The 15,135-nt window shown below is 34.3% G+C and overlaps 1 protein-coding gene across 4 annotated transcripts in view; it reads left to right on the top strand.

The window, feature by feature from the left end:
• The window catches only part of Lama1_0 (laminin subunit alpha-1), a 174,600-nt gene that overhangs the window by 104,470 nt on the left and 54,995 nt on the right, over positions 1-15,135 (top strand). For 2 of the 4 annotated variants that reach the window (XM_029040055.2, XM_029040054.2), the window contains exon 2: positions 12,592-14,131. The exons of the other annotated variants lie outside the window; for them this stretch is intronic. In XM_029040055.2, coding sequence (XP_028895888.2) covers positions 12,694-14,131 — 1,438 coding nt within the window. In that variant the 5' untranslated portion in view covers positions 12,592-12,693. The remainder of the gene's footprint in view (positions 1-12,591; positions 14,132-15,135) is intronic. 4 annotated transcript variants of the gene reach the window in all.

Here is a 15,135-nt window from a genome sequence, read left to right as displayed (position 1 = left end):
AAACATAAATTGGTTTCAATTTTAAACGATTTCCCTACCCTTTTAAGTTATTCCAAACATTTTCAGATTTTAACTTTAAAGAGTAAGTCCTTAAACGATTATGTACAGTAACGGTTTTCGCCCATAACTGCAGTTTTCATTATGTCAAATTTAATGGCGGTCATAGTAAGAGCTACGAAAATGCTTGTCATATTTATTATAAAGCAAATTATGACAAAACCGTCGGTGTCAAATTGACAACCTCTTGAAAAAAATTTTAAAATGACAAATAAATTTTTCTTAATGTACTACTTACTGCCAGTTTAGCGTCATTGAATTTGACATCATGTCATTACAATAACAAAAATAATTTATGATTCTGAGAGGACCTGTCGAATTTTATGTTGTCAAATTAGTGGCATTAAATTTGACATTGGTGTCATTTAAATGGCAAAACTTTATTTTAATTTTTGAATATTCGGAAAAACGGGAAAGAAATTCGTAAAAAATATAAATTAGTAAAAAGGTATTTTTTATTTTAAATTTTCGGAAATATTTTCATATTCCAAAAATGTTGAAGCACTTCATACAACCTGCCATCTAAACTGCCATTAGTCGCAGTCTCGCACACATATTCATACGAAAATGCTTTACAAAGCTCGTAAACAAGTTAGTATGTGGCTGCCAGCAAAAGTGGGTTACTAAGCTGTTGCAACAACTCAATTGAGTTTACGTACCGCTTGCTACTACTTTTTCGAAAACACATGCATTCGTTTTTTATACAATTTAACGCTTCTCCGCTTTGTTGTTAGTGTAAAGTTTGTGGCCTGCAGCTTCTAACAGCTGCTACTGTTGAAGACACCGTCTTGCTGTCTCTGGAGGCCCAACACCGGCTACAAATGGCGCATTGAAATCGTGTGCTGCCTTTAAAAATTTATCTGTTTGTATCTATAGAGTTGCAATTGCCTACTTCTAATGTAGTTGTTGCATTTTTTCATGCCTCATTTAATTAAAAATGACAATTCCTGTTAATTAGCCAACACAGTGTCCAGTTTCTAACTCTTTAACAGTGGTAATTTTCGCTTCAAATACCAACTAATTGCATAATGTGGCAAAATTGACACAGTTAATCTAATATCTCATTAATTAATAATAAATGAAATGAAATGAAATTGCCACTCACATTTTCGCATTAGAATTTAAAGCAGCGCTCCAGCAGCGTCGCATATCAAATTACCGCTACTGTTGCCAACAGCCACTGCTTGCTAACATTCTACTACTTTTTTCGCATTTGCTAAAATAATAATTATTTTTTCATATTTCCTTCGCAATTTGTTATTGCTTTTTGCTATTGTTGTTTAGTTTTCTTGTTTTTGTTGCTTTTCAACAACATTTTCATAATTAATGTTTGTTGACAGATTGTTTTTTCTCGCTTCGCGTTCGCTCATTTATTCATTCATTTGATATTTTTCCACAATTTATGATTTTTTTGCTTCACTTTCCAGCAGTAGCATTTGTCTCTTTAGTCCGACCATAAAACGCTTCGTTGGCCTCGCGTAACGATGGCCTCTGTCTTCTCTGTGTCCACTGCGGCATTGAAATCGATACTTTTTTTGTTGTCGCTGCGAGTTTACAATTTACCAAAAATGGAAATAATTTGTCGTTGTCTTATTGAGTTAAGATTTATTGTAGATTGTCTAATAGTTGTTTGATCGCGCCGATTATATATAACTTGGTCACTAAGTATAAGTGTTGGGATTTGTTGATGTTGCGTGAAACTAAAATATAAATTTGAACATGAAAATTATTACAATTACAATATTTAATGAGTTGAAAAGACAGGTCTTTTATTATAGGCGACAGTTTACACCTGTTTTTCCTATACTTTAATTGTTGCTTTATTCAACGCTTCACTATGTGCTTAGCCTAACATATATTTCTCAGTCTACCTACTTATCTCCTCTCTTAGCCTTGTTAGATTAATTAAATGCAATTTTTATGCATCATATAGCCCTGCAAGGCTTATTGATCATATTAATATTAGTCATACTCTCAAGATGATCTAGATGTTCCATCATCTAGCCATAAAACTCTATCATTTTAAGTTTAAAAATATTGAACTTTTTTCATCTGACATCTCAAGTTTAGGCAAGAGTTTCAGAGAACTAAACTTAATCGTGTGCTCTTTCAAAAATTATTATCTAGACTCTATAAAGGTATGTTCTAAACTAGCTATCGTCCGTATACAGATTTTTATCAAAACTCACCGGCCTACTTCATTGCGTAATCTGAACTAATTCAAACAAATATTTTAAAGATCTCAAGGTTGTAAAGATCTTCAACTCCAAAACTGAAACTTTATTATACAGGTTCGAGAACCTTCTTGCTCAAAGAGGCCTAAGTCATGTACTTTGATAGATAAGGTCTTATAGTAGGTTAGAAGTACGAGTAAAAGTACCTCTCGAAGACTGCATAATTGAGACTTGTTATCAAATAGTATCCAAGTTTCTATTAAAAAATATTAATGGAGAAAATTGGAGACTTACATAGCTTTTCAGTTTCAACAAACGCGGCATTTATCAGTTTTAGTTTTTGTTTACAAAGTTTTCTCACTTAATTCCTCATAAATTTTCATTTGTGCTCCATTTCAACACATTGTAGTTCAACTTGCAACATGCCACATGCCACAATTAAGTCATAAATATTTGTATATACATACAAATCATATGCATTTTAATTGCTGGCATGCGTTGCAATTTATGTAACAAATAGCGCCTCATGCCACATGCCAACAAATGTGGCACAAACACAGCAGCAACACCCTTGAACAACCCAAGAGACACAATCATATACACAGCACACGCCTAATCACACGCAATCAAACCAATCAAGCACGATCGGCCAACTCATTCGCCCAAATGATGCTTAACGGTATATGGCCTCAACTGTTTAATTAATGAAACAACAACACTGCATTGTTTGGGAAACGACGCATTGCTTAGATATTGCTGCATCATGGCGAATTATTGCACGCAACTTTTCGATTAAAAAATCATCTCTTTCTAAGTACTCGTCGCAATATGCTTTCAGCGCGATCAAGAGCTGTTCCCTCCAGGGTTTTTTGATTCAAAACATATGCGTGCTTTTGAAAAACACTTTCAATTAATCGATTGTTTCAGCTGAATGTCGATTTATTGTTATTGCGTGCGCTTTTAATTACACAAACATAAATATTTGTATGTTTTTAAGCCCCGAAGATCATCAAACTGATCTGAGTTAATGGCGGCAAGATCACAGTCATTAAGCGTTCATCTTAATTTGATTTCTTGGTGGTGATTTCGCAAGTATTCAGTGCATAGAATCAACGACTGTGGAGTTATGTGGAAATTTATGAGGAGAAGAAAGATAAAGTAAACATAAAAATGTTAACTGTTGCAATTTAGAGGGCGTTTTATTAGACGATGGCAAGATCATACACACTATTTAATAGTCTTGAAAATTATTAGAAAAAAACATTTCCTTAAAAAATATTTTAAACAATTTTATTATATTGGACGCTCTTTACATTACAATATGGCCGCATATAGTGTTGCCACACTCCTTTATTTATAGTTAGGTACATATTACATATAATTTACAGATTTATAATGTTGCCATAATATTCGTAATTGAGTATTGGCTATAGACGACTATTTTATATATCAAAACAATATTTTAACATTTCTCTCTGTGAATTAAAATTTCTAAACAGGCGGTAACGCTGTTAAAAAATATTTATTTATCTTCTTTAAATATATGGCAATTTTCCTCAAACAGTTCGTTAATTGAAACCTTTTGTGAAACTTTTTTTGAATGATTTTCTTGAGTTTAATTTCTGAGATAGGTGGCAACTCTTATCGTATTTAACTGAAACGATTTTTTTCACAAACAGTTTTAGTTTGTTAGTCCATTTGTTAAGTTAAATTAATTTTAATTCAATAAAAAAATTCGAAATAGGTGGCAACCCTCTTCAAAAATAATTTCATATTTAAATAAAGAAGAAATTTTTTTTTTTGGATATCCTTAATGTAATTTTATCAATTTACACTTTGTTTTGTTAACATACATAACTCAATAAAAAATTTGTAAACAGGTGGCAACCCTTTAAAAAAAATAGTTTTAAAATTTTGCATAGTTTTGCATATTACCAAGTTTATTGTATAAAATTGTTTTTATGGCAATTTTTCTCAAACAGTTAGTTAATTGAAACCTTTTGTGAAACTTTTTTTGAATGATTTTCTTGAGTTTAATTTCTGAGATAGGTGGCAACTCTTATCGTATTTAACTGAAACGATTTTTTTCACAAACAGTTTTAGTTTGTTAGTCGATTTGTTAAGTTAAATTAATTTTAATTCAATAAAAAAATTCGAAATAGGTGGCAACCCTCTTCAAAAATAATTTCATATTTAAATAAAGAAGAATTTTTTTTTTTTGGATATCCTTAATGTAATTTTATCAATTTACACTTTGTTTTGTTAACATACATAACTCAATAAAAAATTTGTAAACAGGTGGCAACCCTTTAAAAAAAATAGTTTTAAAATTTTGCATAGTTTTGCATATTACCAAGTTTATTGTATAAAATTGTTTTTAAATAATTTTTTCGGACATTTTTATTTGTGACGAAATTTCGTTGCGTAACGCAATTTCGTTGCAATCAATTGATGACCTCTTAAAATTATGCCTCTTACTCAACCAATTAATAGCAAGCTATGACCTACCAAAACTAAGCAACAAAATATTTTTGCTCATTGTTTAGCTAATTTCACTCAAAAAGCATTTGCTTACAATTCTGACGAAAAACAGAAGCCGCCACGTGAAATTTAGGTTAGCACACTTTTTTCAGTTATTTATTTATTTTTTGGCGTTTTTTAATTGCCAATCGAAAAGGAAATGTGAATTTTGCAAAATCTTTTCCAAATTCATTTCTTAGGCAATTAAAACGTTGCTAAGCCTAAAACAACATAAATCGTTCAGTGGGTGGCATTGTTGTGTGCTCCAGTCCAGGCAAAAGTCCATAAGTTATTAGCAAATACATTAACTAAACTTTCAACTAAGAGACTACGCGAAAAAATGTATTTATTTATTTAAGTGAGTTGTGTTTGTTTAGTGAAGTTTTGTTTTCATTATTGCTTTTTTGCGTTGTACGTGCGTATTCATATGACGCAATGCTGCTGGTGGTGCCACATGTGTGCTAAGCAATTAAATTTGAAATAAAATTTATTCAAGTTGAAATATTTTTGTATGCCACCAATGCAACGCTGTTTGAATTTATTGAGGCATTTTTTTTTGGAAAAAAATATATTTGAAACCTGTTAAGCGGGTGTTCAGCAATTTATATTTGAGATTAGTGCACAAAATACGGCATTGCACACGTGAATAACTGTATATTTATGCGTATGCGGTTATAAGTAATCCGCAATTTTATTTACGATTGCTTGCGATTTGCTCATTGACTTGGTATTTTTAATAACTTTAACGGTAAAGTAACTTATGTGTTGCTGCCAACTGCTGATAATCCTTTTACCTGTTGCAAGTTAAGTCAACATGTCTATATTACCTTTATGCAGTGACTGATATACCTATATACATCGGTATATATATATATGAGCAACATTTCAGCATGTGTTAATTGGTTAACATGGAATTTTATTGAAAAATTATGCAAATTCCAATTTATCGTGAAAAACTACTAAATTACTTGATTTCGTTCTGAGGTGCTCGATAAAAGTTTGATTGAGATATCTATATATTTTTTCATATTATTTTTTTTTTGTAAATAAAGCTTAAAATATTTTTTTCACTCACTCAAATCGCATTGGTGGATTTAAAAATCTTTTAGAGTTTTGTTGAAAATATTAAATTTTTTGCGAGTAGTTAGAGAACACCATCTTATGTTTCAGTACCATTCTAACCATGAATTGCTTCCCAATTTTACATTCCATTTATTTCCTCAAATATTATGCTAAAATCTACAAGCTTTGTTCGAATTTTGAATTAATTTTATTCCAAGTTCCCAATCTACACTTCCTATTATAAAAAGGAACGATTTGTATGTATGTTTGTATTGAATAAACACGAAAACTACTGCGCCGATTTCAAAAATTCTTTCACCGTTGGAAAGCTACATTCACCCCGTGTAACATAGGCTATATTTATTGCCAGAATCTCAACTTTCTGGAAATAGCTCCCAGGTGAGGGTATCGAAAAGACTTCGAATCTTAATCTGAAACTGAAAATTGTTTCGCAAGTCATTCTCTTCGCATCGCGTGCCAGAGAGTCGAGTAAAGAGTGCTCGCAGCTCCTTGCTGAACAAAATTTCAAAACCTACCAAGTACGCGTTTGAGAGTCGACTACGGAGCGTGTACAGCGGCTTGAGGAACAAAATATTAGAAATATACAAGCACACATGAGGGCGTCGAACTCTGAGCGTTCCCACACGGACCCAAAAGACTAGATGTCGATGTCGATGTGACTAAAATATAAATTCATGTTCGAATTTGCTTCATTTTACTTTTTTAAATGAACCCACCCAAGAAACGGGAAAGTACATACATATATGTGACCTGGTCTACGGAAAGGGGGCTTAAGTGTTAAAAAATCAATTTTCACTTTTTAGTTGATTCGGATGGAAGATGAGATGCTTTTTCACGTGATAGAATCCAAAAAGTCATAACTTGTTTGAAAGTTCCCTAAAAATGTAGAGAAAGAAGAGTAAAAATACGAAAACGAAACGAGTTGTTTATTTTTAACAGCTGTTTCCCAGAAAACTAGCTTTCGCACGTTAGCTCCCTTTTCGTAGACCAGGTGGAGAGTGGGAGAGTTTGTATAAATGTGTAAAAACTTATAACTTTTGAAATGTTTGTTTAAGCCCGTACGAAGCCGGAGTGGTCTGCTAGCATTATATATGATAAGGGTATTGAAATTAAATAAGAGCAAATCAATCTGATCTATAGATGGAAATTTGCAAGGAATATTTCCTTTAAAACTAGTTCACAAATTTATTAAATGTCGACTTCATTTACGATGATTTAAACTGATGCCCATCGAGCCTTGGAACACTTTTTGTCCAGATAAATTTTTTTCTTATAACCAAGTTTTCCAAGGAGTTCAGTTTACCATGGAATCAATGTAATCATTAACTAACTCATTCTTTCCACGAAAAGTTAAGCTCAAGAATGTTCTCTTCTAACTGTTAAAAATCAAACCTCAACGAAACCAATCGAAACGAACTAATATTTATTTTCCTGTTCGTCGATCAATAGATCTATCATCTCACAGATCCCGTATTGTTTCCAAAAGTGAGGGAAAAAGTGGTTGGTTTTTAATACTTCTAACCATACGTGTATATGTTCTATAAGTTATTGTGCCTGAAGAAGAGACATAAGCCCGATCTTTCCGGATCGAGTATCAGATTTATTATTTCTGAAATATAATGTTTTCAAAATCGAGTAAATGTTTCAAGAAAATCAAGTATCGGACTCTTTCTATATAGAAAATATCAGTCACATCTCCGGAAATAGTTTACAGATCGTTCATATCACTTCAATGGTTACCACGACAATCGAGCCTGTTAGCTGATTAAAGAAGAATCATAGTGTTGCCACATCTTGTGTTTTTTTATTTGAATAAAATATTTTTTACTCAATAAAATAAAACAATTTATTAATAGGTCTGCTGTTACAGTTGTCAATTTCATATACAAAACTCGATGCACAAAATATTTCCCCAAGTAACTGGTTTCTCGGGAACGTTGCCACATTTCTAGCATACACCCAAATAAAAAAAAAAAATATTTTACAACCTTTTTTGCCGTATTTTGTTTTTGGCTTATTTAGTTATTTCTCCAACTTTTTTAAGCACTAAATTTTGTGTCTAGGCAAATTTCGTAATAAAGGGCAGGGCAATGCCTTGCTATATGCCGCTCCAAATAAATAATTAAATAAACAACAACAATAACATTAAAGTTCACACCTCGTCGCACTCGCTGATAGGCGTAACTAACTAGTAGAGCCTTATTCGGCGAGCTTTTTTGACAACAAAAATCTTACACGCGCTCGCATGAGTGTCTCTTTTGTATTTGAAATATGAATATTTACAAACATACATATGTAGATATGCAAATATGTATCTATATATCTATATATCTATGTAAATATGTATTTCTGTATGCATGTAAATATGTGCTTGTCATTTGCCACAGCTGTTGGCAATTAAATCCAAGTTAACTGCCACACTCTCTGCACATGAAAATAAACCGTAAAATCGACGGCTTTGAAAGTGTGAACAAAAAACTTAAAAAGACTCAGCAAAATAGTGAAAAATTAGAAAAGGAAGACAAGTTGAAAGCGCTATAAAAATCAATTAATTCGCAGACATCACAAGCAAGCGCTCGCTGCAGCGTACAAAGAGGCTTCAGTATGTAGTATGGGTGCTTTAGAAAAGAAGAAAAATTGATGGCAGCATTATTCATTAATTCTTTTATTTATTTTATTTCTTATTTCTAATTTTTTTAACATAATTTATTTATGTAATTTTATAGGCGCGCTAAACGTCAATTATGTAATTGCGCGCAACGCCAAGTGAAGAAGAATGGCGAGAATGCCTTTTATCGTCGCCGCTGTATAATTTTTTCCGCCTTCATTGGTCTAAAGCGGTATTTGCGTGTTGGTTTCTATTAATTTTTTCTGTCATTGTTGTTATTGTTTTTTAACATTATATTAGATAGTGCGGCTTAAACATTGGCTTGCCTCAAGAATACAACTATTATTTGCAGAATTGTATATAAAAAAGCCATTAAATTAGATTCTTAATCACGCGCAGAATTTACTTCGAACCTAAAAATTTATTACGCGAAATGTATATAAACAAAAGGGCTGAGTTCTTTCCAACAATGAAGGTTGTTAAATTCTATGAGCTATAAAATAGAATTTTCAGTCATTTATCTGTCTTGCAAATTTTACCTATTTCTTACCTAAGATACTACACATGCCCGACATTAAATGAAGAATGTCTAATAAGAAATCTAATTTGTAAATGCAATAAATCTACATGACCATGGAAGGGCCAAAGGGTCGAATTTTTATAACTAGAACGCTTGAATTGGCAATAGAAGTCAAATTTCATACAAATTACCTTTCATAACTCAAAGTCTCTCTAACTCGAGTTTGAGTTAGGGAAGTTCAACTGTATTTGAACTCTGTGTGAACTGCAAGACTTGTGAATTATATGTATATATTATTTTTCAATCAAAAATGCTTAGAACAATCACGTGCTCACCATGGTACATGCGTAATGAAAATATCCATAAAGATCTTGGTATTCTCATGGTAAAGAAAGAAGTAGAGAACAGCAGACACAAATATTTATCCAAACTCCGAGATCACCCAAACCGATTGGCTAACGCTTTAGTACATTCTTGCAATCAATCACGTCTAAAAAGAAGAGATATGCCAGCACACTGATGAGCAACGTTCCACCAAAACAACTCAATCACTTGGTTGAGCTTGTCTAGCTTTAATTAGAATTAAGATTTTATAACTTATTGTTAGGCTCCAAAGAGCAGATTCAATAAATAAACAAATATTGAAAAAAAATATGTATGTATTATGAAGTATATAAAATCCAATCTAAGTAAGAACGGATGCTGAATTCTCTTGGAGGTTGTCCAGTTGCAGCACCTATGGCTTATTTCAGAACAAAAAAGTTTTAAAAATTTAAATTCTCCAAGAAATATTAACCAGCGCCATCTAGCGAATCAAAGAAGTAACTAGAAAAATGTCAATCATCAATCAAAAACACGCATGGATAGATCTTTTAAACTAATAAAATGATTAAATAGTCAGATATCTTAAGACAATGAAGAAGAGCATCCATTGAAGTGAGTTTAATCTAAACCGAGGGAACTTAATACTTCCAAACAAGTCTTAATCTCTCTCTCTAAATAACAAAACTCGTTCTCTTTTCTGAAGTCTACTATTTCCTTATTTACACTTCTCTTCCAACAAAAGACATGCTTTAGCCTTAGACTTCCCCTGACCGAGTCACTCAAGCGTGCGCTGAACTTCAATGAACGAATTCTCCACCTCAGCTACTTAGGCAGTTCTTTCTTTCAACATTTTTTTTTTTTGTTTTTGCTAATTTTCGTACAAAATTTATTACATCACGATTTTTGCGTTATGCTTTGTCATTTCCCGCGCTTTTTCGCTTTATTTGCTAATCCCGCATTCTAGTTTCTATTTATGTAGTACACGAGACCCGACTTTTTATAGACTTTTGTGTTCTTTAAAAAAATTAAAATTTTATTTTTATGTTTTATGCTTTTGTTGTTGTCTTATTACATTTGTATATTTGTTGTCGGTTGTTGCTGTTAAACTTGCTACTTTTTGTTGACCCAAGCACTTTTCGTTTATACCATTTGTTATATCATATTGCCTGTATGTATGTTTGTATTTTGACTTTTTGATTTTTTCTTCGATGTTTTGTTTTTATTCCCGCCACTTCCACCGGTTTGTGTACCTCGTACATTTCATATAAAATTGTTTGCGCTGTTGTTTCAAATTCATTCAAAAGCAGCTGTGCTTCCTGGAAACTAATTTTGCTTGCCGCACAGCTGCCCCAAAAAAAGAATTTAACTTCTGAGTTTATTCATGAAAGCGTGCGTCCAAGCATCTAGCACTTTATAATTTTTGAGTTAGTTACTCATGCCAGATACATACTTACATATGTATCTATGTGGGTTGTGTGTTTATAATTATTGGATATTTATGACGTCTTACGCATTCGCGCGCTTATTATCTCATTATCTCATATTCAGATTTACCTTTTTAATCTATTTTGTGAATCTTTGTGGCTATAGCAGATTTGATTTGCTGGGGTCCCTCTTTGACTTTGGAGAAGTCGTTAATTTTATTATTTATTATATAGCGAGGAGCTTCTTAATTTTGAAGACTACATGCTTTGTATACAGTTTTAGCTAAAATTCTGAAACATCTGTCTAATGTGAAGACATACTATTTTTATTTCTACAACCTTTGTGTTAATTTTATTTTTATTTTTTAATAATAAAAAATAATTTGACAGTACCTGGGCAGATAAATATCCGGGTCTCTTTCGGTTTCCTTTTTCCATTATTATATGTTTTATTTCTGCAGGAATCCAATCTTACTAGGATCGTTTTTGTCACAAGGAGTAAGGAAACTATGTACCATCAACATATCTTTCAATCTCTGCATATCTTATTATTGTCCCATATTTTGTCTTTGGCCAAATATTCTTTATGACTACATAGTTCAAAGCAAATAGTTTTCTTTACTGAGATATTATTATAAATCTTCTAAACAGAGAAGCCCAGGCATTTTCTATGATATGAAAATTAATTTAATATTTAATATAGAACATCAGGGTTCTTTCAGAACAGATTACAAAACTTAGATGACTAGGAATGAATCAATGTTTCAAAGTATTAACCCTCTCTCTCTGCTCCATTATCTTGTCTCAGCCTTCGTTTCTATCTGTCTTGCCTCAACTCTCTCACCGTTTCTCTCTTTTTTACTTATTCGTTGAATCTCGAGCTGTAAATATTTAGCTTGTCAAAACTGTCTACAACTCCTAAATGGAAACCAACCTATACCATCTTTTTCAGTCCTCCTTTCTTATTCGAGAAATCTCTAAAACGAGATAGCGACATCTACTACTCCTTAAGAACAGATGTTCAATGAGCATTCCCCAAGAACCTATACAATCAAATTTGCTTAAGCGACTAATAGCTTCTTCCTACCGAAAATGTCTGTAACTTCCTCTAGATCAAATCAATCACAAATAGGCTATAACCTGTGTATTTTTTTTTTTTGTAAAATAACTGTGATTTAACCTCGTTAAATCTCTTACGCGGGTACCACATTTTGCGCTGTCGCAATAAATTAAGAGTGGAATCATCTGGATACAGTAACTGTAAAACAAAATATGTTTTCAGCACCTTCTTATGTGTGTAGCACTTCACTTAAAAATATTTTAAAAAAAATTTAAAAAGTTTGTAGTCATATTTAATATTTTTGGTAACAAAATATTACGCGCTGTGATCGCCCGCCGTGCGCCGCTGTACGAATGCCAATTGAGCAATAAAATTTCGCCGAATATAATTAACTGATTGCGCGTAATGCACCACATGTGGCTAAAGCGTGAGCTGCTATACTCGCCACAAGGCGACGCTCCAGGCAGCACTGGCGCGGGAAAAGTGTAGACGCATACGCGAGTGTCTAGGCGCAGTGGGGCAACTCTAGCTGGCAATATGCTGGTGTCTAGCAGCTGTGTAAGCCGGCCGCTGGCTGGCGTTTAGGCTGAAAGTGGGTTAAACACTGAGGGAAGACAAATTGTAAATTAACGGCAATTAATTGAGCTGTACGCGCGGCAACAGGTTGCCGAGTATATTTCGCTTGAATTTTTCGGTGAAAAATGCAAATTTATCTAAATAGAAATGCAACGCTGCAGCTGTCAAAGGCAGTTGTCAAAATTTGTTATTTTTAAATTTGTGCAGGAAGTTTTGTAATTGTTGTTTTACTAATACAAAAATAGCAAATGTGACGTGTCAACGGTTTAAATATGTTTCCCCTCCAACAAAAACAACAAACGCCTTCAAGTAAATACAGCATAACATAAACAGTGCAAGAATTAAAAATGACAGCGCTTGTCAAGCGAACTGTCAGCGTCGTGACATTTATCGCTGATAGCAAACAACACTCATGTGACACACGTACGCGTGCAACTTCCGCAGCGCAACAACAAAAACAACGTGATAAACGAAAATCAACGAAATGCCATCACTCCACCCGTCAAATGGCGTATTTAGTGCGACCTTTATTGTTGCTCTTCTGCCTGCTACACGCAGTGCAACATATGCCATGCGTCCGCATGTTGACAGATGACAGCGCATCCAGTGCCAATCAGTTGCTCTCGTTTGTGGAGAGTACAGTGAAACCTGTAAATAGTAGTGTTAGTGTAAATAGTGTAAGTCATAGCCGCCCGAGTGGCTTAAGTGTTGACAATGAGAGTGTACAAAATGATGTTGCTGCAACAATGTTGCCCGCAACATCGCCAGCATCCAAACGTAAGTTGCGCCGCAAATATCCCACAAAAATGCAAAACCAAACAGAAAGAGCATTGGGGTCAACAACGGTGGGACAGCGTTATAAAGGCAAACGGCGAAAAGCGTTGCTGCCACGCGTGCAACCAAATGCCACAGCGCAGGCAACACGCAACATGTCCGTTGGTGCGTTGCAACAGCAATCGCAGCGGATAGTCGCTGAAAATATACCAAAGAATGTGCGAAAGCCACAAGCGCTGCAGGAGAGACAAAGGCAACGGCTGATGCAGCAACAGCAACAACAACAACAGCAGAGGCAACAAAAACAGCAACCAAACGTGCAACAGCAGCGCCAACTGCAACAAGCTGATGAATTGAAGCGAAGGAAAGAAGCAGTGTCGCAACAACAACAGAAACAGCAATCCGCTCAACAACAGCAAAAGCAACAACCGCAAAGATTGTTATTAACACAGCAGCAACAACAATTTTCATATAACCCACGTGAAGGCCATTATTACCAACAGCAACAAAAGCAGCAGCAACAACAACAACTTCGTCCACCACCGGAGCATTTACAAAAACAATACCATTTTATAGCGCAATCAGTCGACACACCGGCCACCACCCTACGCATCAGCACGTCCATCGATCATCATCATCATCAGCAGATCACAACGAATACAACAACCACAATACGACAACATATACAGCATCATGAACCACAGAGTCCTCCAAGTGAACATCATTACCAACAACGGCAGCACCAGCAACAGCAACAACAACATATTGCTAGCAATTCAAGCAGCATAACGTCTAGACGTCAGCACACCAAACAGCAACAACCGCAGACGCAGCAACACACCGTTTACGACACCACAACGATACAGAATCGTCAAGATCACGTTCTCGTCCAGGGCAACACGGACATAGTGGTGTATCGCAATATTGGCGCGTTGCCATGTCCACCGAGCGTACGTTTGGTGCCGCATCGCTTCATACCAGTGCACCCGCAACAGCGTACACGGCCAAGGGGTAAGTGGAAAGTGGTGGTTTGTGTTGAACAATGCAGTAAAAGATATTTGAGGAAGATTTATTTTATATTTTTATGAGAAGTATAGATATCAAAGACTCTAGAAGTGTTTCTTAAGGGGGGCCGGTGGAGTGGGGGCGTCCTGGTTGACGTGATTTCAATCCTTGTAGAGATCTAAAACACAAAAAACAAGAAGATTCTTCATTAGTAAGGATGTCGTTATCGGGTTGACCATTAAAAAAAAAACTCTTTTTTGACCCGATTTTTTCGACCTTTTAGAATTTTGAAGTTGAGATATCATGTCAACCACCTCAAAAAAAGTAGTTTCGAGAAAAACGCGTTTAAAGTTTAGGAGACCGCTCGGCCTGCTCGGACGTCACGTCACAAAATCGGATGTACTTCCGAAATAAAAGTCGAATTTTGAGAAATCCTTCCAAGGTCATAATTTTGAAAATATAAACTAAATATAAACTCGATTTTTTCCAAATCCTAGACCAGAATACCACTTAATCCATATAGTTCAACGTTTTGATTTGTGGTATCTTCTATCTATCGAAGTTGAGAGGAGAACTGGGGAGACATTATTCACCTTCACCTTCACCTTCACCCTTCTCTTTATTTTTATTATTATCTCAAAAACCCACCTAAAGAGAAGGACATTGGACATTATATACAACGTGCCATTATAATAAACTACTTATTTCATAGTTTGAGACTACTCAATATAGAGATTTGAGACACTCGTTAGTATCTGTTTCTAAAATTTCTAAGATTCTAAAAATTATTTTTGAAAAATTATTTCATCCGACTCCTGATTAAGCAGAGCTTTAAGAAGACACTAGCGCGATAACGAAAACTTTCTCCGACATTATTGGGGTTATATTCAATAGTATTCTTTTAATCTAATGTAAATGGGAACTTGATAAAGTAAGGTAAGCAAAAAACTTTGTGCCCTTAGACTGAAAAGTGTTTAGAAGAGAGAAAGTGAGATAGAGATCTCTTTTAA

This window comes from Zeugodacus cucurbitae, chromosome 3, assembly GCF_028554725.1.
Source record: "Zeugodacus cucurbitae isolate PBARC_wt_2022May chromosome 3, idZeuCucr1.2, whole genome shotgun sequence".
In the NCBI taxonomy this organism is placed as follows: Eukaryota; Metazoa; Arthropoda; class Insecta; order Diptera; family Tephritidae; genus Zeugodacus; species Zeugodacus cucurbitae.
This window is presented reverse-complemented; position numbering and strand designations above follow the sequence as displayed.